Genomic DNA, 25,727 nt, shown 5'->3' with positions numbered 1-25,727 from the left:
TTTAATGCATTTTGGACATTTAATTTTAATGTTAAATTATTACTAATTATGAATATAAAAATAAATTGGAATTTTACCTATTTAAGAATGTATACACAACCTTTAAAAACTTTAAATAAACCCATATTTTAGTGTTCCATGTCAAATTTGCTGCACTGAAGAATATTCTTCAATAGCATTTCAAAAGTACACTGTAATCTATACCTGGAATACATGGCCTGTAGCTTTAAGCTTTGGTTTTTCAGTTTCTTCAGAAAGTGCAGCTGAAGAAACTGTTTCATCAACATCGCACTTGGCGCGAGACTTAGCAAAATCCTCATAGAGCTGAACCTGTAAAATTCCCCACAAAAAGAAGTATACTTAATTTTCAACTGATGAAAATATAACTAGCAAAGGCCAATAAGAGCAGTAATTTAAATTAACTTTCATTAAAGATGATAAATTATACCTATATTTTACTACTGATTACAGATTATCCACTGTATCTTGGTAAATTTAAAATTGCATTAGAAAACAAGTATCCCACATTAAGTTTGATAAAATATTAAAAAACAAGTCAGACAGTCTTAGACTAAATTTTTCCATTCTGTTCACAGCAAGATAAATATATTACTAATAATAGAGAACCTGAACCCTTATAAGTAAATAAGAAAAATCTCCCTTAAGTTATGTGGTCAAGACTCCATAGGTACATTCCAAGACCAAATCTTAAATCTTACTTCTGCATAAAAGAGGAAATCATATCAAGTTTAAAGCACTACTTTGAGGTTTGGGTTCTGCTTGTACATGCTAAAACAATGCAAAAAGGAAGGAAATCTAGAGTGCTCAGGAAAAGAAGTTAGAGTGTAAAAACCTATGAAAGCTAAATAAAGCCGAATGTCACTTCCTCCCCAGCTCCCTTCTTCAGACTAAATATCTTTTATGCTGTTGTAATTAATATACCACCATCAGCACATTACCACAGATCTTTTCCCCATATGGTACCTTTTCTTTATTGTGCTTTAAAAAGTCTTCACCTCATTGCCCATAAAATAATTCCTTTTAAGAAATTTAACCCTATTTTTACAAATAAGGAATGGAAGCCCAGAGAGATGAGGTAAATAATATAAATAATCTCAAAGTTCTTAGCACCTAGTCTTGCCCACTAAACTCAAGTTGTATAGATACTCACAAAAAGGTTAAATGTCTATACACTGGAGGGGAAAGGTAAGTTTGTAGCATATATCTGTATATCTTTATTCATTTGATCACACTAAACCAACTCATAATACTTAAACTGATGAATGATAACCTAAAACATAAATATTCAAACGAAATTCTGATTATAGGCCATGTCTTACTAATACAGGGGACAATATCCCCTTACAAAATACTACATAAGGACTGGAATACACTAAATTCCTTTGATAATGGTCTCTATGTATAAAATCAGAACTGTGCAGAAGACAAAATTTATTTTGAAAATTTATTGGCAATGCAATAATACTTTAAAAGGGATGAGGTTTGCACTTCCCAAGGTTTGAAACTCAGCTGTGATATATATTAGCTATATAACCTTGAGTAAGTTAACTTTCTGAGCTTCAGTTTTCTTATTTGTAGAAATGGGGATTAACAATACCTATAATGCTCTTGTGAGTATATGACATTACAAGATTTCTGGTCCTTATAAACATTTCTTCATCGGTTTAACCTTCCAACTTTTTCAATTAACTAGACACAGAAGACAGCAACTATGATACAGGATTTTGTTTTAATACTACATTCAAAATGCACATATCCAAACAGATTCATTTATGTCTTACCTATATCTGTTTGAAATAGGATATTCCTAAAGTTATGGGAAGTAGCAGCAAGATTACAGTGATAAACCAAAGGCTATTCCCCTTTATTCAATACTTTTGTGGCTTATTCAAAGCATTCTACTCATACACATACCACCAACAACCACAATCACCAGATTCCTAACCTGGAGAGGACTAAGAGTACAGTAATAGTCTTGAATAATTTTAGGTGGAAGATCCTGCAAAACATCTTCTTTCATTCTTCTCAAAAGAAAAGGCAGGACTTGGCGGTGCAGTGCATCCATCGCAAGAACACCTGTTAATAATAAGAAAATAACTTCAGAAAGTTAGGAATAAATCACATTCACTTGCACAGAGTATATAATTATATCTCTTTTTCATACCTGCTTCTTGTTCTCGACTGGAACTTCGAGCATCCCTACTTGCTAATATAGGTTTACCATATCGAGCAGCAAACTGGCGTTCAGTCCCCAAAAATCCTGGCATGAGGAAATCAAATAACGACCACAGCTCCAAAACATTGTTCTGAACATAAGAAAGGAACACCAGTTATCTTCTTTACTCTTAAAAAATAAAATATTAACTAAAGCCCATTATGGTAATTTAGATGATAAGCACATTTTTAGATACATGGTATAAGTCCATATTTTAACATGTAAAATTCAGGTTAGCATCCTTGGAGAAAATAGTCTATCCTATCTGGGGGGAAATTTTCAAGTATCCTCCATCAGAATAAGTCTTGGTCCATAGTACTTAAATCTTACTGGTGACATAAAATAGTAAATAGAAGAACAGAAGGATGAATACATTTTTGATTCTCTTAACTTTGACATTCAAATTAACAGCAAGATTTAAGGAATTTGGCCAACATCACTACTACTTCAACAAAGGAAAACCTAAGAGTCTGGTTATAGGTCAAGTCTGCCTAGTATTTCTGGATAATGAGGAACAGGCACATGTTCTTTCCAATTCTACTGTTGAAGTTTCATGAGAAAAAAAAATCAGTACGTTTTCCTTTTGGATGCTTTCCCAATGTGTATGTATCCTAAGGTATCATCCCACGTCTTAACCCTTCCAGATGCCCTCCTCGCCCTGCTCAAGTTCTGGCTCACCATGCTGGGCTGCCCTCCCACATGATGGACCCTTCTAATTCCACTTAGGCTCTGACTCCCAACGCTGGGCTACCATGGCTCTTCGGTGCAGAACCCACCTTAGAGCTTCAGAACTAAACTCTTCAGGTGGGTAAGGGGGAAAGAAAGATGGCCTTTAAGTGAACAAACAAAAACCGAAAACTTCTTCTCTTGTAAAAACAATAACCTATTTAAAAATACTGTGAAGTTTCTATATAGTTTAAATTGAAGCAAAATCTTAATAATTCAAGCCCAAAGAGTCTTTTTTTCCCTTTTAAAGGTACTTTTGTTTATATTAAATTTTTATATGCTTGAAGCTATCTTTTGTGGTTATTGGGATCTATAGTGTTAGACAAAACCTGAACATTTATAACAGTAAGTCCATCACCAAAAATAATTTTAAAGAAAAGGAACAAATATATAAATAAAAAATCATCAATTATTTCAGAGCCAGATGGACTCTTAGATGTCACTTAGTGTTTATCCTCCCACTAATTGGAGTGTTGAAGGGTATCTTTCTATCACAGTTGGCTATCTAAGCTATGCATGAACATTTGCAACCAATTCCCCTAGAAAATAATAGAATCTCTCATAAGTATCTGAGGACACCTACATACTCATCTATCTCCTTCCTTATCCAAGATAAACTTCTACAATCTCCTCTCTTAAACTGCCTCCTAACCTCAGGTATTCACACTTCTTGCTATATGATTCATCCCTGAATCAGTGCTAGTTTTTCAGTATTAAATCAGATTGTGGAGTAATACTACAGAAGAACGCCCAGTGTTTAATAGAGTCTGACTAATGTCTCCCACACTTTGGACTAGACTTCTATTTAAAATGTATTTTAAATATGACTTAAAAGCCTAGTTTGTTTAGATGTTACTACATACCAAATACATCATTATAAAAACAAGATAATTACTAGAAATGATCATTCCTGTGAACTAAAAATCCCCTCTTATTTAATTTACTGCAAAATGCCAAGCCTTCTCTCACATGGCAAATACTAAAAAAAAGAAGAAAAAATAGTAAATGATTACCTGTATTGGTGTTCCAGAAAGAATAATCCTGTAATTAGCAGTCAGTTGTTTCACTGCTTTTGACAATTTTGTTTTTCCATTTTTGATGACATGGCCTTCATCAAGAATACAGTAGTTAAATTTAATATTTCTGAGAGAAAATAAACAAAAAAATTTTAGTATCTTTTACTATATATCAGGAACTATATTAAGAGTTTCTGAGACAGGAAAGTATTAAGTTCAAGTTTGATACTAGGTTTTTCTTAAAAAAAATAAATTTAAATTCTTACCTAAAGAAATCTATGTCATTCCTCACAACATCGTATGAAGCCACTATTAGATTGTGCCTTTTTACTTGATGCTGTAATCTATTTAAAAATAAATAAGATTTAGGAAATGAGGAATCTGCAAAACCTGTAATATAATTTCAAAGGGGAAACTACAGCTACCATCATATAAGGTGCTTTCAATCTGCCTACTAAACACAATATTCTCTTCTGTTTACATTTATGACCTTGCTGTCTGAAGGCCACTCTTCTAAATTGGCCTTATTGCCCTAAGTTAAATCTAATTAGAAAAGAGATGGACACCTAACTCAAAATGCTGTGGACATGTTTAACTTTATTTGCTAACTCCTCTTTTTTGGAGGCACTATTCTTCCATAACTCCATATTGTTCTAGAAGTAGAGGGGAAGCTGTCAATCACATAACCCCATAATCACCAAAGAGATGAAGCATTTGAATCAGGTTGAGCTATTCACAATACTTGATTCCCTGACCACAGAGGGCTGGTCTGCGGTCATGAAACAAACAAGAGCAGTCAGTCATCTCCAGTATCCGTATATTCAAGTTAGGAGAGGAAAGATCTCTGTTTACTGCAGTACTGCGTAATTGCAAAACTGCTTAGAACAATGCCTGGCCAGTAGGTGCTCAATATATGTTAGCTATTATTAATACAGAAGGGCAGCAAATCTATGGGACTAAGCAGCAACCTATGACTATCCAAGCTTTAAAAGATGAACTGAAATCAACAAGATTCCTCTCTTCAAAATTTGTATTTAGAAACATAAGAGATGTGCACGTCAACACAGAATAAAGCTAATAGCACTCTAGCGTTGCTATGGTATCAAGGCAGCTAGAGCAGTCATTGTGGACCAAAAGCACTTTGAGGGACAGGGATGAAGGAAGAAACTCTTAGGGTAAGTGGGTAAAAAATGAGAATTTAACAGAAGCTCCTAGGAGATGCTATGTTCACAAGGCTCCCAAGAAGGACCTAGAGAATGGCTTTGGTTCCTGATAGTTTCCTAGCTCCAAAACATAGAAAGCTCAATTGATTGTTAACAATGGCTAAAATCTTTTGACTTTTGATGTATCTCACTGATTATATCATTACAATATATGTACACTCACTTTTCTTAAATTAAGTTTCTATGTCTGAAAATGACAAAACAAAATTCATTTTTAATATATTTTTTTCTTCCAAACTACTTAAAAGCAAAAGATGGAACATTTTTTGGTTGTACAGTTTTTACCTTATTCTTTCGGTAGGAGGTCCAGTATAATGCAATGGATTGAGATATTCTCTGGAGCAAAATTTACCTACTTCATCCACCCAATGACCTGTTAATGTTGGCGGACAAACCACTAAGGAAGGAAGCGGCATACATTCTGCCAATTTTGATCTTGCATATTCCTGCGCCCTTTACAACAGCAAAACACAATAAATTAACCAGCTTATTTACATTTCTTAGCATCTGGAAGCCTTTTTTTTTAAATAACATTTTAAATTACCTGTGACAATGATCTCCAGCTAGAATGCAGATAGACTGTAAAGTTTTTCCTAAACCCATGTCATCACATAGAATTCCATGAAGTTTATACTTATTAAGAAAGGCTAACCAGTTCACACCATCCTGAAAAGTTGAATGAGGAAAATTATAAATGTAAGCAGATCATAAAACATCTTTTCTTGTCAAACACATGTTTGCATATACAAAAAATCCATTTTTACAGGCAAAAGAGAAATAAATGTAGATAAGAAACTAAACATGAAATTTTACTAGATGAATTTTTAAAACTCTTCAAGGTATATCTGAAAGGAATAGTCACTGTTCATATTTACAAGATAAATATAAAACTTCACCTGCTGATATTTCCTGAGTTCAGCATTGATTGGTACTGGAATTTTGTAATTTTCTAATTTCTTCCCATCTAACAATTGTTCCAAAAAGTGCCGTTCCTTGGCTTTCAATTGGATTAATTCTTCTGACATATTTGGAGGGTCTGGAATGCCTGCCTAAAATGATTTTTAAAAGGATGTCAAAACTATTTATTCATAATTTTTTCATCCTCAGATTATAAAATAACTTTCAAGTCTTATAAATGCAAAAAAAAAAAGTAATTAAAAATAGTATAATTTGAAGTTTTAGAGAAACATGGTAGAGTAAGAGACATCCCCCTATTTCTCCCCTTGAAACAACAATAAGCCAAACATCCAAAACTCTACAAAAGACACCCATACTGCACACCAGCGTATCTTGAGCATGGGATCTGCGCTTAAGAGCTACCGTAGGACAGAACCCTGGGTGTGGGGTAGTGGACTGAGAGAAATAAAGAAGCTGCCTCTCGCAGCCAGCGGAGCTCCCTGCAGAAGGAAGGGGAGGGAAGGTGTGGTGACTTCCCTGAACAGCCCTTCTTAGGAGTGCTGTGAACTCCACACTGCCGGTGGCAGGGCACAGACATCAGGGCAGAAAGCAGAGAAGCAGGATGGGAGAGAAACAACAGTTGATTTTCACCAGCCAGGGTTGCAAAACCGAGTCTGGGACGCAGCCCCCAACCCCTAACGCAGAGGACCCCTCCCTACCATATCCTCTGAGACCGAACACCGCTGCAGAGCCCAAGGGGAATCTGAGCAAATGCTACTGAAACTGTCTCTAACACAGACGGGGACTGAGACTGAGTGCAACAAGCATGATTAAATATCTACAAGAAAATAAAAAGGCATTATTAACGCTTTATATAAAGCAGGGATCCAAGAGACTTAGATGCCACCTACTGGAAACCAAAATAAAAGCATCTTCTTTGCAACAGGCTGAAGAGAGATCTTACTTAATATAATAAATCTTTCAGGAAAAACAGTGGAATATACTTCCATTAATATCCAGGCAGAGAAATTGTCCATTTAACACTATGAACAACCAAGGTGACAAGGCATCTCAAAAAGAAAGAGAAAAATCTCCAGAAAATAAGCTTACAGACATAGAAATATGCGACTTAAATGACAAAGAATTCAGGATGGTGCTTCTGAAGAAACTCAGTGAGATCCAAAATGAATCATATCAACAATTTCAGGAATGGAAAAAAACTAGATGAGCAGAGCAAGATCGAAACCCTCAAAAAGAACAGAATAGATCTTCTGGAGATAAAGAACACACTGCAAGAGATGAAAACTTGAAATAGCAAGCTTGAGAAATAGAGGTGACCAAATGGAGGAAAGGATCAGTGATATCGAAGACAGAAATCTAGAAATAAATCAGAAAGAAGAGGAGAGAAACTGGAAAATGAAAAATAATGAAAGAGAAATTCAAGGACTAGCTGATACCATCAGGAGAGGCAACATAAGAATAATAGGCATTACCAAAAGCGAGGAAAAGGAACAGGGATTAGAAAGCATTTTCAGACAAATAGTTGACGAGAATTTCTCAAATCTAGGGAATGAGCTAGAGCTTAGAATTCAAGAAATCAACAGAACACCTAATTATCTCCATCCAAAAAGGCCGTCACCAAGCCACATTGTATTAAAATTATCGAAAATCAACAACAAAGACAGAATTCTCAAGGTAGCCAGGGAGAAGCAAGCAGTAACTTATAAATGAAAACCCATCAGATTATTGCTGGAATTCTTAGCACAGACATAAATGAAGAAAGGAGGGGAATCAAATATTTAAACTATTAAGTGAAAGGAACTATCAGCCTAGAATAATGTATCCAGCTAAGCTCTCCTTTAGATATGAAGGAGAAATTTAGACCTTTCCAGACATAAAAAAATTGAGAGAATTCACTATAAAACAAAATGATCAAAAAAAAAAAAAAAAACCCAAAAAAACATAATTAGGAGTAAGGCGACTATCAAGCAAATAGAAGCAGAGGAGCACAACTCTTTCTAAAAATGGGGTATTATAAGAGGTTTGCTTTAGCGAAATAGTAATGAACCTTCAGCATACATAGGGACAAAATGAAACAACAATGACTGAAAAGGGGAGGATTCAAAGATCCAAATTTTTCAAATGGGAATAGAGATAAGGTACACACAGAAGAAAAAGGACTGTGTGTGTGTGTGTGTGTGTGTGTGTGTGTGTAAACCTATCCTTTCATATTTGTAATGGTAACCACACACCAAAGATTCAGAACTGAAGTATATAACATAAAACAAGACGAACCAAAGGGAAAAACCCACAAAAGCTAACCAAAATAAAGAAAACAGAAACACAAGGACAAGGAAGCAATGGAAACACTGAGCTACCAGAACAAAAGATAAAATGGCTATAAGAAGACCTCATATTTCAATAATCACCCTAAATGTAAATGGACTGAACTCACCAATAAAGAGCCAAAGAATGGTAGAATGGATCAAAAAACGAAACCCAACCATATGCTGCTCCAGGAGACACATCTCAGTTCCAAAGACAAATACAGACTCAAAGTGAAAGGGTGGAAAATGATGTTCCAAGTAAATGGCAATCAGAGATAAGTAGGAGTAGCAGTACTAATATCAGACAAAATAGACTTCAAAATAAGAAAGGTAAAGAAAGATACTGAAGGACACTTTGTAATGATAAAGGGAATCATACACCAGGAAGACATAACACATTAATATCTATGCTCCCAATCAGGGAGCCCTGAAATATGTAAAGCAATTACTAGCAAAACTAAAGGGAGAAATAGGGCAAAACACTATCAGTGTTTTGTGGTAGGAGACCTAAATACTCCACTGTTGGATACAGACAGAACATCCAAGCAGAAAATCAATAAGGAAATAACATCCTTAAATGACACATTAGACCAACTGGACATAATTGACATTTACAGAGCCTTCCATCTCAAAACATTATACATTCTTATAGATCCTTCTCTAGTGCATATGGAACATTTTCAAGAATCAACCACATACTGGGATACAGAGGTAGACTCAACAAATATAAGAGGGTTGAAATCATACCAACCATATTCTCTGATCATAATGCTTTAAAACTAGAGATCAACTGCAAAAAGAAATCAGGAAGAACCACAAATACAAGGAGAGTAAGCAACATGCTACTGAAGAATAACTGGGTCAGAGAAGAAATAAAAAGCGAGATCAAGAGATACATAGAAACAAATGATAATGATAGTACAATATATCAAAATTTTTGGGAAATGGTAAAAGCGGTCATAAGAGGAAAGTTCATGTCATTACAAGCCTATCTCCAAAAACAAGAACAAGCCCAAATAAACAACCTAATGCTTCATCTTATAAAACTAGAAAAGGAAGAACAAATGAAGCCCAAAGTCAGAAGAAGAAAAGAAATAATCAAAATTGGAGCAGAAATAAATGAAACAGAAAACAAACAAAAAAACGACAGAAAAAAATAAATGCGACAAAGAGCTGGTTCTTTGAGAAGGTTAATAAAATTGACAACCCCCAGCTAGACTCACTAAAGAAAAAAGAGAAAGGACACAAACAAAATCAGGGACGAAAGAGGGGAAATTACGACTGAAACTGCAGAAATACAAAGGATTGTACAAGAATACTATGAAAAAGTATATAACCCAAATTTAATAACCTGGAAGAAATGGACCAGTAGCTAGAAAAATATAATCTTTCTAGGCTGAATCAAGATCTGGAAAATCTAAATAGACTGATCAGCAGTATGGAAATTGAAACAATCATCAAAAACCTACCAAAAAGTAAAAGTCTAGGTCCAGATGGCTTCACCAGCGCATTCTACCAAACATATAAGAAGATTTAATACCTATTCTCCTCAAACTCTTCCAAAAAAATCAAAGAGAAGGCAATACTTTTCCCAATTCATTTTATGAGGTCAATATTAACCTGATACCAAAACCTGGTAAAGATAACACAAAAAAAGAAAACTACAGACCAATATCTCTCATGAACACAGAAATCCTAAATAAGATAGATACTAGTGAATCGAATGCAGCAACATATTAAAAAAATTATACACCACGATCAAGTGGACTTCACCCTGAAGGCATAGGGATGGTTCATCACATAAACAAATTAAAAAATAAGAATCATATGATCATATCAATAGATGCACAAAAAGCCTTCGACATGATACAGCATACATTTATGATCAAAACACTTAACAAAATCAGTACAGAAGGAAAGTACCTTAACATAATAAAGGCCATCTATGACAAACCCTCAGCCAACATTATACTTAATGGTGAAAAACTAAAAACCTTCCCTGTAAGGTCAGGAACAAGACAAGGCTGGCCACTATTGCCACTATTATTCAATATAACATTGGAGGTCCTAGTGAGTGCCTCAGACAAGAGAAAGATATAAAAGGCATCCAAATAGAAAATGAAGAAGTCAAACTGTCACTATTTGCAGATGGCATGATTCTCTATATAGAACACCCTAAAGACTCCACAAGAACACTACTAGAAATAATAAGCGAATAGAATAAAATTTATGGATACAAAGTCAATGTTCAAAAATCAATAGCATTCCTATACTCTAATAATGAAGTGTCAGAAAAAGAAGTGGAAAAATAATTCCTTTCTCAATTGTAACAAAAAGAATAAAATACCTAAGAATAAATTTAACAAAACATGTGAACGACCTATATAATAAAAACTACAAGATCCTATTAAAAGAAATCGAAGAAGATACAAAGAAATGGAAAGATATTCTGTGTTCTTGGATTGGAAGAATCAACTTATACAGATTTAATGCAATCCCCATCAGAATCTCATCATCATTTTTTAAAGAAATAGAACAAAAAGACATCAGATTTGTATGGAAGCACAAAAGACCTCGAATAGCCAAAGCCATCCTGAGAAAAAAGAATGAGGGTGGAAGCATAATCCACCCGACTTCAAATTATACTACAAAGCGGCAGTAATCAAAACAGCATGGAACTGGCAGCAAAACAGACACATGGACCAGTGGAACAGAATCAAGAGTCCCACAGTATACCCATATTTATATGGGCAAATAATTTTCAACAAAAAAGCCAAAAACATACAGTGGAGAAACAGAAAGCCTCTTCAATAAATGGTGCTGGGGAAAATGGAAAGCTACCTGTAAAAGAATGAAACTAGACCGTTGTCTATCACCACACACCAAAATTAACTTAAAATGGATTAAGAACCTGAATATAAGACCTGAAACAATAAAATGCATAGAAGAAAACATAAGAACTAAACTCAAGGACCTTGGAGTTAAAGAGGATTTTATGAATTTGACCTCAAAGGCAAGGGAAGTAAAAACTAAGATAAATGAATGGGACTACATCAAACTAAAAAGCTTCTGCTCAGCAAAAGAAACCGTCAACAAAGAGACTACCAACCAAATGGGAAAATATATTTGCAAGCAATATATTAGGCCCTCCAATAAGGGCCTAATATCCAAAATATACAAAGAACTCATACAACTCAATAACAACAACAAAAAACAAGCCAATCAAAAAATGGACAGAGGACCTGAACAGACACTTCTCCCTAGAGGATATACAAATGGCCAACAAATATATGAAAAGATGCTCAACATCGCTAGCTATTAGGGAAATGCAAATTAAAATAACAATGAGATAGCATCTCACACCTGTTAGAATAGCTATCTATAATCAACAGGACAGGTAATAACAAATGTTGGAGAGGATGCGGAGAAAAAGGAACTCTCATACACTGCTGGGTGGGACTGCAAATTGGTACAGCCACTATGGAAAAAAATATGGGGGTTCCTCCAAAAACTAAGAATTGATCCAGTAATCCCACTACAGGGTATTTACCCCATGAAACTGAAAACTCATATCCTTAAGGATATTTACACACCGATGTTCATATCAGCATATTCACGGTGACCAGGACATGGAAGCAACTGAAGTGTCCTACAATAGATGACTGGCTAAAGAATCTGTGGTACATACATATAATGGAATATTACTCAGCCATAGCAGAGGTGAAATACTGCCATTTGCAACAACATGGATGAACCTTGAAATAATCATACTAAGCAAAATAAGCCAGACAGAAAAAGTTGAAAAATCACATGATATCACTTACATGTGAGATATAAACCTAAGAGCAACAAATGAACAGAACAAACAAACAGAGACTCATAGACATGGACTATAGACTAGTGGTTACCAGACGGTAGGGGATAAGGGAGGAGGGGGGAGGTAGACGGAGTAAAGGGGGTCAAATATAGCAAAGTAGGGGTAGAGTGAAGTGTGTAAAGGGGATCAAATATATGGCAGCTAAAGGAAACTAGAATTTGGGTGGTAATCACAATAAAGTATACAGATGTGAAATTACAATGCACACCTGAAAATTATATAATTGTACTAACCAGTTACCCCAATAAACTTAATTTTAAAAAGTTACAATTATTATGATGTTATAGAAAACATATACCAACCATTTTCCACTTACCTCAAGTGGCATGAGTCTAATTAGTGTTGCAAAGCACTGTGTAGCCATGAATCTTACACTGTCTGTCTGATCACTCATTCTTCCCAACACAGGCACAACTAAAAGGACGATATATGGAACAATACCAACATCCAGCTGTTCCATTACACCTGATTAAGTTATTAAGGAAATTTCCAAATGGTTCTGAGGTAGATATTTTTGAAAACAAACTGATACACCAAGATTGTGACTTCTATAACAGTCTGCATTTTCTCAAGTGTATTATTAGGGAACAGACTTGTCTCTCAAGGTCTATGATTCAATTATAGAATCAGCAAACTGTTGCTCCTTTGTAAACATTATGTGACTTTCTCATGACTAAGAATATAAAATTATGTTTGTCATCTGAGAAGGCTGGAGAAAGTTTTACTAATAAGTTTTTTTCATTACTGAAGTTTCTAGACTTCCAATTCCAAAATAAAGTTAAGTTATGTTAATGCAAGGGAGCACAATTCGGTGTCAAAGATTAATTCCAATTTCCCACCAGGATTTTAACAATCATAAACCGGACATAGCAGGCCCAGTATTCAGTCCCCCTGCAATTTTTAGCATTTCTGAACCTGAGTTTCTACTAATTTGATCTCCATCTTTTGTCTTTCAGATACTTCAAATTACACAATGTCTATGGATGCCACAGCCTTAGCAAAGAGCTTGCAGGTATATCTCCAGTAATTTAGTAACTTTGTTTTCCACCCAAATAATGAACAAACTTGGAAAATATAGTATGTTTATAAGGACAACCTACACAGTATCTGATAGTAATAAAACACTGATTATAAACCAAACAGATCAGTTACTAAATATATAGTTCATAAAGTACATAAAATTATTCTTGCCTATTCGAAAGCTCTCCAAATTAATAGGAATTCTTCAAACTCTCTGTGTAAAAATTTTTATAATATAAATATATTTGCAATGTATTTATAATGTAATATAGAAGTGCTTTGAAATAAAATGTAAAAAAGTAGTTTTCCTTTTGGAACAAGCAGGTTTTTTATGTGCATATTTAAATAAATCAATGTTATTGTTAATGCTTAAATAAAATATAATTTCTGAATAGTTTCTCAAAATAAAAAAGGATACAGGCAAGTGCTTCAATTGCACCCTCTTGTTTGATATTGTCATCAATTGCTCCCAGCCATGGAAGAACCTTCTCCAAAAAAATATTCATTGTTTCCATGGTAGCTATTTTACTCATGACTCCTACACAACGAGCAGCCATATGTCTCACTGCAGTGCTGGGGTACTGAAGGCACATATAAAGATGAAGCAAGTGCTGTACCAACTAAAAACAAAAAGTTTAAGACAATCAGAATACTCATCAGGGAATCTATCATTTAAAATATAACTATAATGGCCCATTCTCAGAAGTTCTCAATATTTTAAGTGACTCTAAATCTGAGACTATCTCCAATTACCTCAAAATGTTACTGTCAAAACATCCTCAATAAAAAATTAACCTAAATCTAAACAAAGGTATTAAAACTCATTTCAAAAGAAAAGAAAGAAAAGGTGCAGAACTTCTTCCCTGTTCAATATCTTCTCGTAGGCATCAGGGAATGATCAATACATTCCAAAATTAACAGGGCACACACCAAAAGGCACTTGCAAGATTTTCCTACTGAGGCTAGGAAAATGACACAACATATCACCAGCACCCTCCAAATCTGGTAGCACTGGCTTAGATTTAGGTACATTATTTTCTATTCACTAGGTTGTGTAATCCTGATTTTGATTTTGTTCTAGGTATCATACTTTGGTAGGTGTATTTTACACTTTAACTTCCTGGCTTACCACAGGCATTATGATTACATCCCATTATTTAATGTCTGCTGCATGGAGTGCCAGGATTAATGTTGATGAGAGCCAGGTACCTGCTCAACAGACTAATCTTACAGCTCAGTTAAATGTATGTTATTGGTCATGGAGGGCAAAAGGATATGGATGGATTCTATCCTTCTTTACTAATGATAAATAAGCAAAATTTAATAACATACTTCATTACTCTATAAACAGAAAAAATTCATTCTTCTCTACTCTCTCAGATTCCATTTACATTAGATTTGAAGACAGAAGTAGAACTAGCACCCTTCACAACACTGTAAATTGCAGTTACACAGAAAGAATAATACTTTATTCTATGGAAAAGCCAGATAACTACTTCTCTAGTCTATTTTTATCTTCTCTCTGTCCCAAGGTTTTTGTAAGAAATATTTTTAGTAATCAAAAACACAAACTGTGTTCTATCTCTGCCACTGACTAGTTTCCTCTTGGGCAGGTAACTTCCTTCCACCTTTAGACTTATCTTGGGAAGTAATTTTATTATACATGTGTTCTTCTTTTCTTAAAGCTGTATTACTAAGATGATATGAATGAATAGGGCTACAGCTTGATTTCCTGTTTATAACTAGCCTCTGTGTCAGCAGAGCCTTGTCCCCACTGTCCTATATTCTAAGGTTCCAAGTGGGCTCAATATCATTTGTGCACCCAGCTCTGCCTCACAGCCCAGAAGAGTTGTGCAGTCAGTAAAGAAAGAATCTAGTTATATCATGTTAAAGGAAATACAATTAGGGATGACATCAAAGTTGCACTTTCAAGCCCTCAGACTTTTTAAAATAAGAACATTTATTTTACTAGAAGAAAACTACACTTGCATTAGTTACCAAGGGATGAAGCTCAGAATCCATGGATGCTGCTGCTGTTTCAAAAACTTGCAGACAATTCACCAGTTCTTGGGCTGGGCCATCTCCTTTTTCCAGAAGAGACTTTCCATCTATTTAAATATATTGATTCAATTGCATATCACCTTACAAATAATATTTCAAAATCTAGAGCCCACAAAAAATTTTAGCACTTCCCCAGTTACCATGGGAGACTCTATTTTGCTTTTTTTAATGTAAAGTTAACCACCATGCCCTTAATTTGCATACTGGGGTACTATGCTCAAAACAACTACAGTTTAATATAATGATACATTTCAAATATTTCCAAATATGTAATACAAAAAAATAAAAAGCAAAAAATATAAAAAATGACATGGAAATAAATTAAATGTTTTTACCAACATCTCATTTTAAAACTTACCAGCTGGTCTGGGATAAACAAGTATAGGTATTTTTTATTTTATAAGGATATATGTAACGGATATACATCGAAATCTGTTAAAAATCCAAATGTGTACACACCAAAATTATTTATGTCGATTGTATTTCTCAATGGACCAACCATAGCATCCCAGAGATGTGGCAACTTCACTGCCATTTCCCTACCAAAATGCTTCACTATAGTTGTCAAGGCAAATTCAGCTCCTCTCCGTTGTACCAGGTAAGGTTTCTGAGCCTAAAATTAAATGTTAGTTAAAAACAGAATTTCAGGAAAAAAAGTGTAATGCATTTGAAATTTTATTAAGAGAATATAAAGTCACCATCTAAGAATTCATAGTGTTACCATTAATCAATTAAGCAATTATTGGACATATCTGTCACAGCTATAAAATTTTTTCAATAATTAAATTTACAGCAACATAAAATCCCAAACTAGATTTTTACTTCCAAAGTAAAATACTTTTCCGGGGTTGAAGATAAGAAATAGAATATGTGTTAATTCTAGAGACAGTCCTAAGTGACCAGTTTTATTCTTTTTCTCCCTACCCCAAAGAACCTTACTAGACACACGATTAGGAGATAAAATGATCTGTCCTTAAGGGATAGAATAAGAGCATTCTGTTTAATCTAACCACAAAATTAATAACCTTTTAGCAGTAATTTTATTATAATTAAATACCAAAAACTCCCTCCACTGAAAAATACATATATATTTTACAAACTAAAAAATTTTTTTAGGTGAAGCAACCTTTGGTTGACCTCACAGAATGCAAGGACCTTGTAAGCTTACGATCCCTTATATTTTACGCTGACAGCACCTGATCTTCCTAGGTGGTCTCCCATCCAAGTACTAACCAGTTCCGACCCTGCTTAGTTTCCAAGATCAGATGGAATTGGGCTTGTTCGGGGCAAATTATTTTTAAGTGGAGGAAAAGAATATAAACCACAGAGGTATAAATATCAAAATCACAGTACATTTTTGCTTAAAATTATTATGGGGAGAATATAATTAGTAAAAAAAACCTTCATTCACAGAATATTTTAAAAGAAATATAGATAATAAACTAAAATTTTGATTTAAAAAATTTTAAATAGGCCTAAATATTATAGAAATATATTGAACAAATGTCGTAACATTGATAGTTTACTGTTGACTTTAGGTAAGTTCCTATGTCTTAGAACCAAAAGAGCTCTAGAGCATTCATTCCATTAATAATGTGACTGTTAGATTTTTAAAAACCATTTTTTATCATCTTTAAAGAATACAGTACTGTAGAAAAAGTAGACCAATGAAACAGAATAGAAAACACAAGTAGATTCTCACATATATAAAGCACAATATATAACAGAGGTGCCATTATAAATTGGTGAGAAAAGGATTCAGCAGTGTGATAACTGGCTGTTCACATGAGAAAATAAATTTAGATACCTCACATCACACATTTAATAAATTCCAGGTTGACTAAAAATCAAGTAGGTGACACTTATTTGACACTTACAAACTTATCCTGAGTATCAACAATAATTTCTGACACTGATAAGGCTGAGAAAAAGTTAGCTTTCACTGTTATTTAACATCTCTGAAGTCACAGCTATAAGAGTGAATTAGTTTATATTGATGAATGACTTATGTTGCCACGATTAAGAGGGTTTCTTGCCTATGGAGATAATCAGAGTTAAGCTGGTAAAAATCTGAGGCATGAGAAATTTGAGGAAGTTTGCAGTTTTTCTAGATTGGGTTGCTGGAGTATTAATCCTAGTTCTTCCACTTAAAAATATAAAATTACATTCTGGAAGCTGATATGATAGTTGACAATTTAGTTCTCAATCTAAAAGATATGTTTATAAATCAGAGTATTCAAAGAAAAAAAGCGATTTACCTCATCAAGTTCAACAAGAATATTTCCACTACTTCCTGCAGGAAGATCTGCTATTTGAGCTTTTACTGCTTTCGGGGTAGGACCTCGCCTACTTGTGATAGCAAATGCAGCTTTCTGATGCCTATAGAGTGTAATTATACCTCGGTGCTTGGTGACAGTATGATGCATTCCATCCTTTTCAGAGTTGGATCCTAATAAGGAAAAAACCTTTTTAAATTTTTAAGCATAATGTTTCCTGCTGCAAAAAAACACAACATTTTTAAACTACATTTTAAACCTCAATTTTTATAGGCCAATGACATTTTCTTTAGATGATAAAATAAAAAAAATTGTCAGTAATGTAGAACATTAAGTTAAACGTTTTGATATCTGCATGGGTCCATACTTAATACAAAGTTGTAGAATCATGTTAACGAGAAATATCATAAACAAGAATGATTGTGCTTTCAAGTTAAAGCATATTCATTTTTAAAAAGTGAATGAGCTTCTAGGCATAAAAGGAAACATTAAAATATTGTAAGCAGGTTCTCTCCATAAGTAATGTCCACAGTTACCATGAATTCAAAAACACTGACTACTGCAAAATATTGCGGCCTCACATAGCACTGAGGTTGGGGTAAGGAATGGAATCACCCTACTACATTTTTAAGTTGTTGATATTCAAAATATCCATGTTCCTTTTCCAGTTCACATTTTTTTCAAGACTAATACTTCATCAAAGTTTTAAGTCTATTACCTTTTGAATAATTTGCTTTTCCAAAATCTTAGTAACAAACAAAAAAAAGCATATAGGACCAAAAAATGTGAAGAAATATTGGTCCTTAAGACTAGCCATCAGAGAGCAGTTCTTATTTTCCATATTAATTCTCCAGTTGAAAACAGGTAAGTTGGTTAAACCTAATTTGCTAAAGGTAACAGACTTCACTTATTTCATAAGACATGCACTAGAGAAGCCAGTTTTATAGGAAGAACTTTCATCAACATTTGACACAATTTAGTTTTCTAGCCCAGTTAATAGTAAACCCTATAATAATGGTCTTGAAAGAGAAGGTAAAGGTTAACACCTGTCTCAGATTTCAGTCATCTTATATGAGATACGGTGTTTTGTGAATAGCTTATTTGAGTTTAGAGGGTTGTAATCTGATTAGCTAATATGTGAAAATTCTCTCAAAATGGGGAAAAGCTCTAAGGTAAACAGGATTTGTGCTTAAATTATACCTATAAATGAAAATACAGTTAAATAGTTAATTCTTTCTCTACCCCAAATGAAGGTTTAGATATGTACCTTTAGAATTTTCCTGGCCACTTTGTGTTGGTACCGGACATGTGACACAAGGAGTTAGATATGGGTCCACACAAAGTGAGCTACAAAGGTTTTTAATAATTTTTGAATTGGGACAGGGCGTCCTTGTTGTGCACTGCTGAAGCAGTTTGGCTATGCACTGAGCTGCATAGTTTTGCACTAGTGTATTCTCTTCCTTTTTAATTGTCTCCATTAATGGTTTTATGATAGGATTTAATTTCTCTGGAAGCTGCTGCAAGCTCACAACTGCATATGAAGCAAAAGTATGCACTCTCAACTGCAACACTTGCCACTCTTGGTTGGTCTCTGTAACAGTCATTTGGACCTGCTGTCGTTTACTATCTAACAGCTGTGATACTTGAGGATTTAAATCAAAGGATGACGTGACTTCATTAAAAACAGTAGTGACCTATTAAAAAAGAGAAATTAAGATCATTAATGACATCAACCCCAATATAGCCCATAAACTCCTAAAGAGGAGACAGCAAGATTTGTTTCAATTTTAAGTTTCATAACATCTAGTATTATTTTAGTACTCAATAAACTAAATGTCTAATTTATTTAGACAAACTCATTATGTCTAAGTCTGAGAGAAAAGCACACTCATCTCTCACATAATACTTTGGTGAAATAAGAAAGCTATAAGCAATATAAATTAACTGTTAAGGAATAGCAAAACTAACAAACTTCCTTTTCTTCTCAACTCAAATTTTAGGGTAGCTGTTGCTAAGTGGCTAAGTGTTACTAACTGGATTATTTTCATTCTTTCTTTGACCTCTACTAGTGAAAATGCCCAAATAATGTGGGGGGAAGGGGCGGGAAGGACTGTTACAATAGTCATTAATTCTTTAATTACTAAGAGCTGCCTAAAGTTATAAGACTGTGGCATCAGACTACTTTACAAGGCCCATTAAAAGACTATTCATCTTTTTAAACAATGTTATTCATATATATCATTCACATATAATATACCCATTTAAAGTATACAATTCAATGGTTTTGATTATATTCACAGAGTTGTACAACCATTGCCACAATTTTAGAACATTGTCATCATATCCAAATAAAAGCCATACCTCTTAGCAATCATTCCTGATTTCCTCCCAGGCCTATGCAACCACTTATCCACTTTCTATCTTTATAGATTTCATGTGAATGAACTAATACAATATGTACTCTACAGTGATTGGTTTCTTTTAGCAAAATGTCTTCAAGATTCATCAATGTTGTAGCATGTAAGAATACTTCATTCTCTTTTTTTGCTGAATAATATCCCACTATATGGATATTTCACATTGTATTTATTCATTCATTAGTTGATGAATATTTAGGTTGTTCCCATCTTTTAGCTATTATGAATAATGTTGCTATGAACATCTCAACACATTTTTGCGTGGGCTTATTTTTCAATTACCATCTAAAGACTGGGTGATGGCTTACATAACAGTCTTCTTGTTTGATAAGTAACTAAAATCTTAAAGAGGTTCCATAAATAGATCAAGTGTGATCAATATTGGTCAGAAAAGCGTGTAACACTGAAGAACCTACTTTTTTTAAATGAAGAACCTAATTTTTCAGACTTAAAAATGATCAATTCCATCATGGACAAGAGTGATAATGCTGGCCTCTTACTATGAAAAACAAAACTGGCACACAAATAAGACTATAAAATACCAAAGACTTTAAAGTGAGCTATATCTGCTTGATCTTGTCAATTTCTTCACTGCAAAGGCACATGATCACATACCACTTTTAGCTCATACTTTCCACTTTGTTTTATTTATATAAGTTCTGCATAAAACTTATTTGAAACAGGGTTTCACTACTAGAAGTTTGAAAACATTGTCTTAAATATACTATGCTTCTGTCAATTTTCAATGATTCTAGGCAGCTAAGGAAAGTTTTCTGATTATCCCAAATTCAGTCATTCACTCAACAAATATTTACTGAATAATATTAAAAGATGTCTTCATAAACTCAAAAAATTCATAAATTCAAAAAATACAGAGACTAATATGGGGGATAGATATATAAGTAAACAATTATGGCGACGTAATATAAAACTGAGGTAAGTGCAAGTTGCTGTGGGGACCCTTGAGTTGCTTTTGCTTAACTCTTCTAAGGTGACAAGATTAGTGGAAGCCTCACAGGAGGTTAACATCTGTGCTGGGTTTTTAAAGGATGGGTAAGTCAGGAGTTGTAGGGGCATCTGGGCAAATAGAGTGAGGGAGGGAGTGAAAAGTGGAACATTGTCCAAGCAACTGAAAACAGCTTATCAGGCATGACCTGAGTACACGGTGCAAATGGAGGAATGTCAAGAGATAAGTTGGGATGAGTACAGAGGGTTGAGGGTAGGGAATTCCTGGCAAAGCAAACAAGAGCTCAGACAAGTGACAATGACTGTGAAACAGAAAGTGAGTGTGGTGTATTTCTGCAAGAGGAATGCTAACTAGGTTTAAGTGGAGAAAGTCTAAGAAATGAGGAGAAAAGAGATGAGGATTTAAAGAAGGTGCTGAAAATAAGGGGGAAAAAACTAAAATCAAGGAGAAAGAAAATAATGTTTTTAAGCAAGGGACAGATGCATTTAGAGTGGCGGTAGAGGATTTTATTAGTCTGCACAGACTGCCTGGCAGCTTGCAGAGCAGTCAGGATCTAGTTATAAAAGACTAAGGGCTTTGACTGAGTTCTAGCCATGGAAACAAACAAAAAAGTGAACATGTGGGACTTTCTGAAAGGAAATGTTAACAAAATTCCAGTTTAATTCAAAATGACAGCGAGTTATCCAAGTAAAAATACCTAATAGAAGAAATAAAAGGTCAAGAGAAATTAGCATAGCACATGGATAAGAGGATAAGAACTAAATTGTGAGAATGGTGAGAGACAAAGAGAGACCTCAGGGAAATGTCTATATTTAGTAGGTAAAGAAAAATAGGAATTCAATGAAAGACCCAAAGGGCAGTGGCTCTTAGCCAAGGCCAAAACCAACCTTTTAAAAACTACCCTTCCCATCAATACTCTCTTCCAGAGATTCCAGGTCAAAACCACCTTACTAATGAAGTTCATGAAACAGAACAGTAATTCCACTGGAGAGTAAGAGGTCTGAATAACAAAAACTTGAAGGGGCTGTTTGATAATTTCAAAAAGAAAAGTTGCCAGAAATAGTAGGAAGAGAACCCAGACCATAAAGAAAATTTAATATTTACTCCAGACAGTCAAAAAGGGATGTGGGTGGGAAAAGTAAAAATTATAGAACAACAATGATCAGAAAAACAACTTTATAAAAGAACAACACAGAAAAAATAGCAATTTTAGATTTCTGTCACTGGTTAAACCAAAAAAATTTCAACTACATAATTTTTTAATTAGAAAGAGGGCTATGAAATGAAGATTGCTATTTTACAGGGTCCAACACAAGTGGCTCAGTTTCTGATCCTATAACTCAAAAAACAAACCAAAAAACCAAAAAACTCATTTACACTATCTAACCTCAAGGACTAACTAAGCTCAAAGCTACTATAATAAAGACACTGGCGTCAGCATAAGGAGGCAAATAGACTGAACAAATAGAACCCAAATAGAAACACACACTTATACTTCAATGAATTCTGACAAAGGTGTCAAAGCAATCCAATGGAGAAAGGGACTCTTCTCAGTAAACGATGCTAGAAAAATTGATATCTTTAAGAAAAACAACATTTAATCTCTACTTCACACCATAAACAAACATTAATTCAATACGGATGACAAAGCTAAATATAAAAGCTAAAACTACAAAGCTTTAGAAGAAAATATATGTTAATACTTTCACCACTTGGAGACATGAAAACGTACCTTAGACAGGTCACAGAATACAATAACCATAAGAGAAAACAATTGATAAGTTAGACTTCATCAAAATTAAAAATATCTGCCCATCTAAAGACACCATTAAGAAAATGAAGAAACAAAAAAGAAAAAAAGAAAAGGAAAGCCACACAACTGGGAGAAAATATTCAGAAAGCATGTACCTGACAAAGGATTAGTATCCAGGACATATAAAACTGCAACTCAATATTAAAGACAACCTAATTAAAACTAGACAAAAGATCTGAACAGACATTTCAGAAAGAGGATTTATGAATGGACAATATGACATAAAAATAAATGAACATATTAATCATCAAGGAAACGCAAACTGAAACCACAATGACACTAAAACCATCAGAATGGCAAAAATTAAAAGGTGTGACCACATCAAATGTTGGTGATGATGTAGAGCAACCAGAAATCTCACATATTATTGGTTAGAATGTAAAATGATATAGCTACTTGGGGAAAATGTAATTTTTTATAAAACTAAATAAACACCCACCCTATGACCCAGCAATTCCACTCCTAGGTATTTACCCAAGAGATATGAAAACATATTATCGACAAAGACTTGTACACAAATGTTTATAGTAACTTTGTTCATAGCAGCCAAAAACCTGGAATAGCCCATGTGTTCATCCTCAGATGGGCTTAATTTTAAACTAATTGTGGTATATTTATACAATGAAATAAAACTCGGCAATAAAAAAGAATGAGTTATTGATACATATAACAAATTTTAAAAACATCATGCTGAAAAAAAATCCTTAGCACAGAGTATATGATTCCATTTATATGAAATTCTAGAACAGGCAAAAGTTACCTATGTGGAGAAAAAATCTGAACAATGGTTACTCGAGGTCAGAGAGAGGCAAGGATTGACTGGGAAGTGGTGATGGTACTGTCTGTATCCTGACAGAGGTCTGGGTTTCATAGGTATAGGCATAGTTAAAATTCATCAAATATTCCACTGAAGATCTGTGTACTTCACAGTATATAATAGTATATATTTAACTTGAAAAAGCAAAAAATATATATATTGAATTTTAGTTAATAATATACATGCTAAAGTGTACTGATATCTGCAACTTAGAAATGCATCAAAAAAATAAGACGAACTCATGGTTGGATATAAGTGCAGACAGTTGCATCTATATGTGCTAAAGCAAATCTAGTAAAATAGTAACTGTGGAATCTAGCTGGTGGATATATGAATGTTCATTGTGTAATTTTCTTACCTTTTATGTTTGAATATTTTCATTATAAGTTGGGGAGGGAGGAGGAGAAATACTCAGGAACCTAAAGAAGCAGTTCTATACTCTGCCAGTTTTAAGCAAGATTGAGGAATGATAAAAAAAAAAATGTCTAACAGCCTTTCTAATAAAGGTGCACTGGTTTGTCAGAAACTGAGATTTAAAAAAAAAAAAATCCTTTGCCATCCTCTTATTTCAAAAAAGGTCAATACAATGAAATAACTTTTCTAAAGGGTAGAGATAGGTTCAAGAAATTAGTTTTTTGTGGTAAACGTAACATGACAAATTTCTAATCTTTATTTCATGCTAAATATAAGCTTAAGAAAGTTACTTCTTTACTCACCAAGTCATTAGCTTGATCTATTGTAAAGACACTGTTGTTTACTCTATTACCAACTTCAATCTGTGCATCAGCTAATGATGAAATAAGCTGTTTACACTCATTTTGCATTCGTGTGAACGGAACGGCAATTTCATCATAATATAAATGTTCTGAAAGGATATCAAGTAAACGTGGCTGCACAGCTAGGGTAACAGCTTTACATTCCTAAAATATAACAGACAACAAATACTCAGGGAAAATATATAAACATAATTCTAGAGATGCACAAATCTTTACTTGCAAACTACCAAGTTCTAAATTTCTACTGATTTCAAATCTATGTTATCTCCCAGAACAACAAAGTTTCACAGAGAAAAGTTATCACACCCAAACTAAAATTTAAAATGAATGACTATAGAACATGCACATGGAACTATTACAATTCCATTAAAATGTCCACCTAATTACACTTACTTTACTCTGAATTTATTCTAAGTTTACATATGTATATCTATAGAGAGAGAGCACGGATTTAAAAATATATAACTGTAAAAAGAAATGAGTCAAATAAGAACACGTAGCATGCACTAAACATGTTATTTAAAAACTCATTATTAGATTTCTTAACAGTAGAACCCATAGCTTCACATGCCATACTGTAGAAATGGATATATAATTTAAAAGCTACTTACCTGCCCCCAAATTTAACTAACCCTTCCCACTCTCTCTGGTTGTTGCCTGCCCCAACCAGAGGGGGAATGGCCTCAGTGGTGAGCCATGAGGGGTTCTGTGGGATCTGGGTGATCAGCCTGGGCTTCACAGAGTAAGTCCAGAGAAGCTCTGTGAGGGTCCAGAAACCGAACTGTCAACACTTGCTGCTGAGTCTGAGAGGCACAAAAACACAGCATCACTGCCTCTCCAGCACACCGAGTCCTGCTGAAAAAACAGATGAGCCTTGCTTCTTTCGAGAAGCAAAGCTGGGGTCTCAGTTGCAAGAGCATGGCTCAATTACTTTTAGACACACCTCTGACAAACTGCTAAGAGGCAGTAACAAGCAACTCTCACAGCAAGTGCAGACAGTTAAATTTCCAGAATTCCAGTCAATGGAATAAAGAAAGCCAGCAGGAAGTTTCTTTAATTTACAGAAGCAAGTCTCACACAAAATCATACATCTTACTAGAAGTTAAAGGTTAAAGTGGATGCAAGGGCATAGAAACAAAGATTTTGATTTAAATGTGGAGAATCTTCTTCCTGTGACCAAAAATTCTGCCCTTGCTAGACTACTAATATAATCTAGTACTCAAAGCCTCTTATCTTTTGTAGTTTTTAGTGATATCTCAAACAGATCTGGAGGAATGA

The 25,727-nt window shown here is 34.2% G+C and overlaps 1 protein-coding gene across 4 annotated transcripts in view; it reads right to left on the bottom strand.

Moving 5' to 3' along the window:
- BTAF1 (B-TFIID TATA-box binding protein associated factor 1) overlaps positions 1-25,727 on the bottom strand; it is an 88,646-nt gene that overhangs the window by 8,722 nt on the left and 54,197 nt on the right. For 3 of the 4 annotated variants that reach the window (XM_016151287.2, XM_016151289.2, XM_016151290.2), the window contains 15 exons: positions 24,390-24,593; positions 18,927-19,353; positions 17,642-17,832; positions 15,843-15,996; positions 15,312-15,430; positions 13,741-13,942; positions 12,619-12,767; positions 6,098-6,250; positions 5,746-5,867; positions 5,487-5,654; positions 4,245-4,322; positions 3,976-4,105; positions 2,186-2,327; positions 1,967-2,097; positions 205-330 (listed from right to left, as the gene is read on the bottom strand). In XM_016151287.2, coding sequence (XP_016006773.1) covers positions 205-330; positions 1,967-2,097; positions 2,186-2,327; positions 3,976-4,105; positions 4,245-4,322; positions 5,487-5,654; positions 5,746-5,867; positions 6,098-6,250; positions 12,619-12,767; positions 13,741-13,942; positions 15,312-15,430; positions 15,843-15,996; positions 17,642-17,832; positions 18,927-19,353; positions 24,390-24,593 — 2,496 coding nt within the window. The remainder of the gene's footprint in view (positions 1-204; positions 331-1,966; positions 2,098-2,185; positions 2,328-3,975; positions 4,106-4,244; positions 4,323-5,486; positions 5,655-5,745; positions 5,868-6,097; positions 6,251-12,618; positions 12,768-13,740; positions 13,943-15,311; positions 15,431-15,842; positions 15,997-17,641; positions 17,833-18,926; positions 19,354-24,389; positions 24,594-25,727) is intronic. The other variant, XM_016151288.2, reaches the window with a different exon arrangement.

This window comes from Rousettus aegyptiacus, unplaced genomic scaffold, assembly GCF_014176215.1.
Source record: "Rousettus aegyptiacus isolate mRouAeg1 unplaced genomic scaffold, mRouAeg1.p scaffold_m13_p_6, whole genome shotgun sequence".
Taxonomy (NCBI): domain Eukaryota; kingdom Metazoa; phylum Chordata; class Mammalia; order Chiroptera; family Pteropodidae; genus Rousettus; species Rousettus aegyptiacus.
The sequence above is the reverse complement of the archived record's forward strand: the minus strand, read 5'-3'. Positions and strand labels throughout refer to the sequence as shown.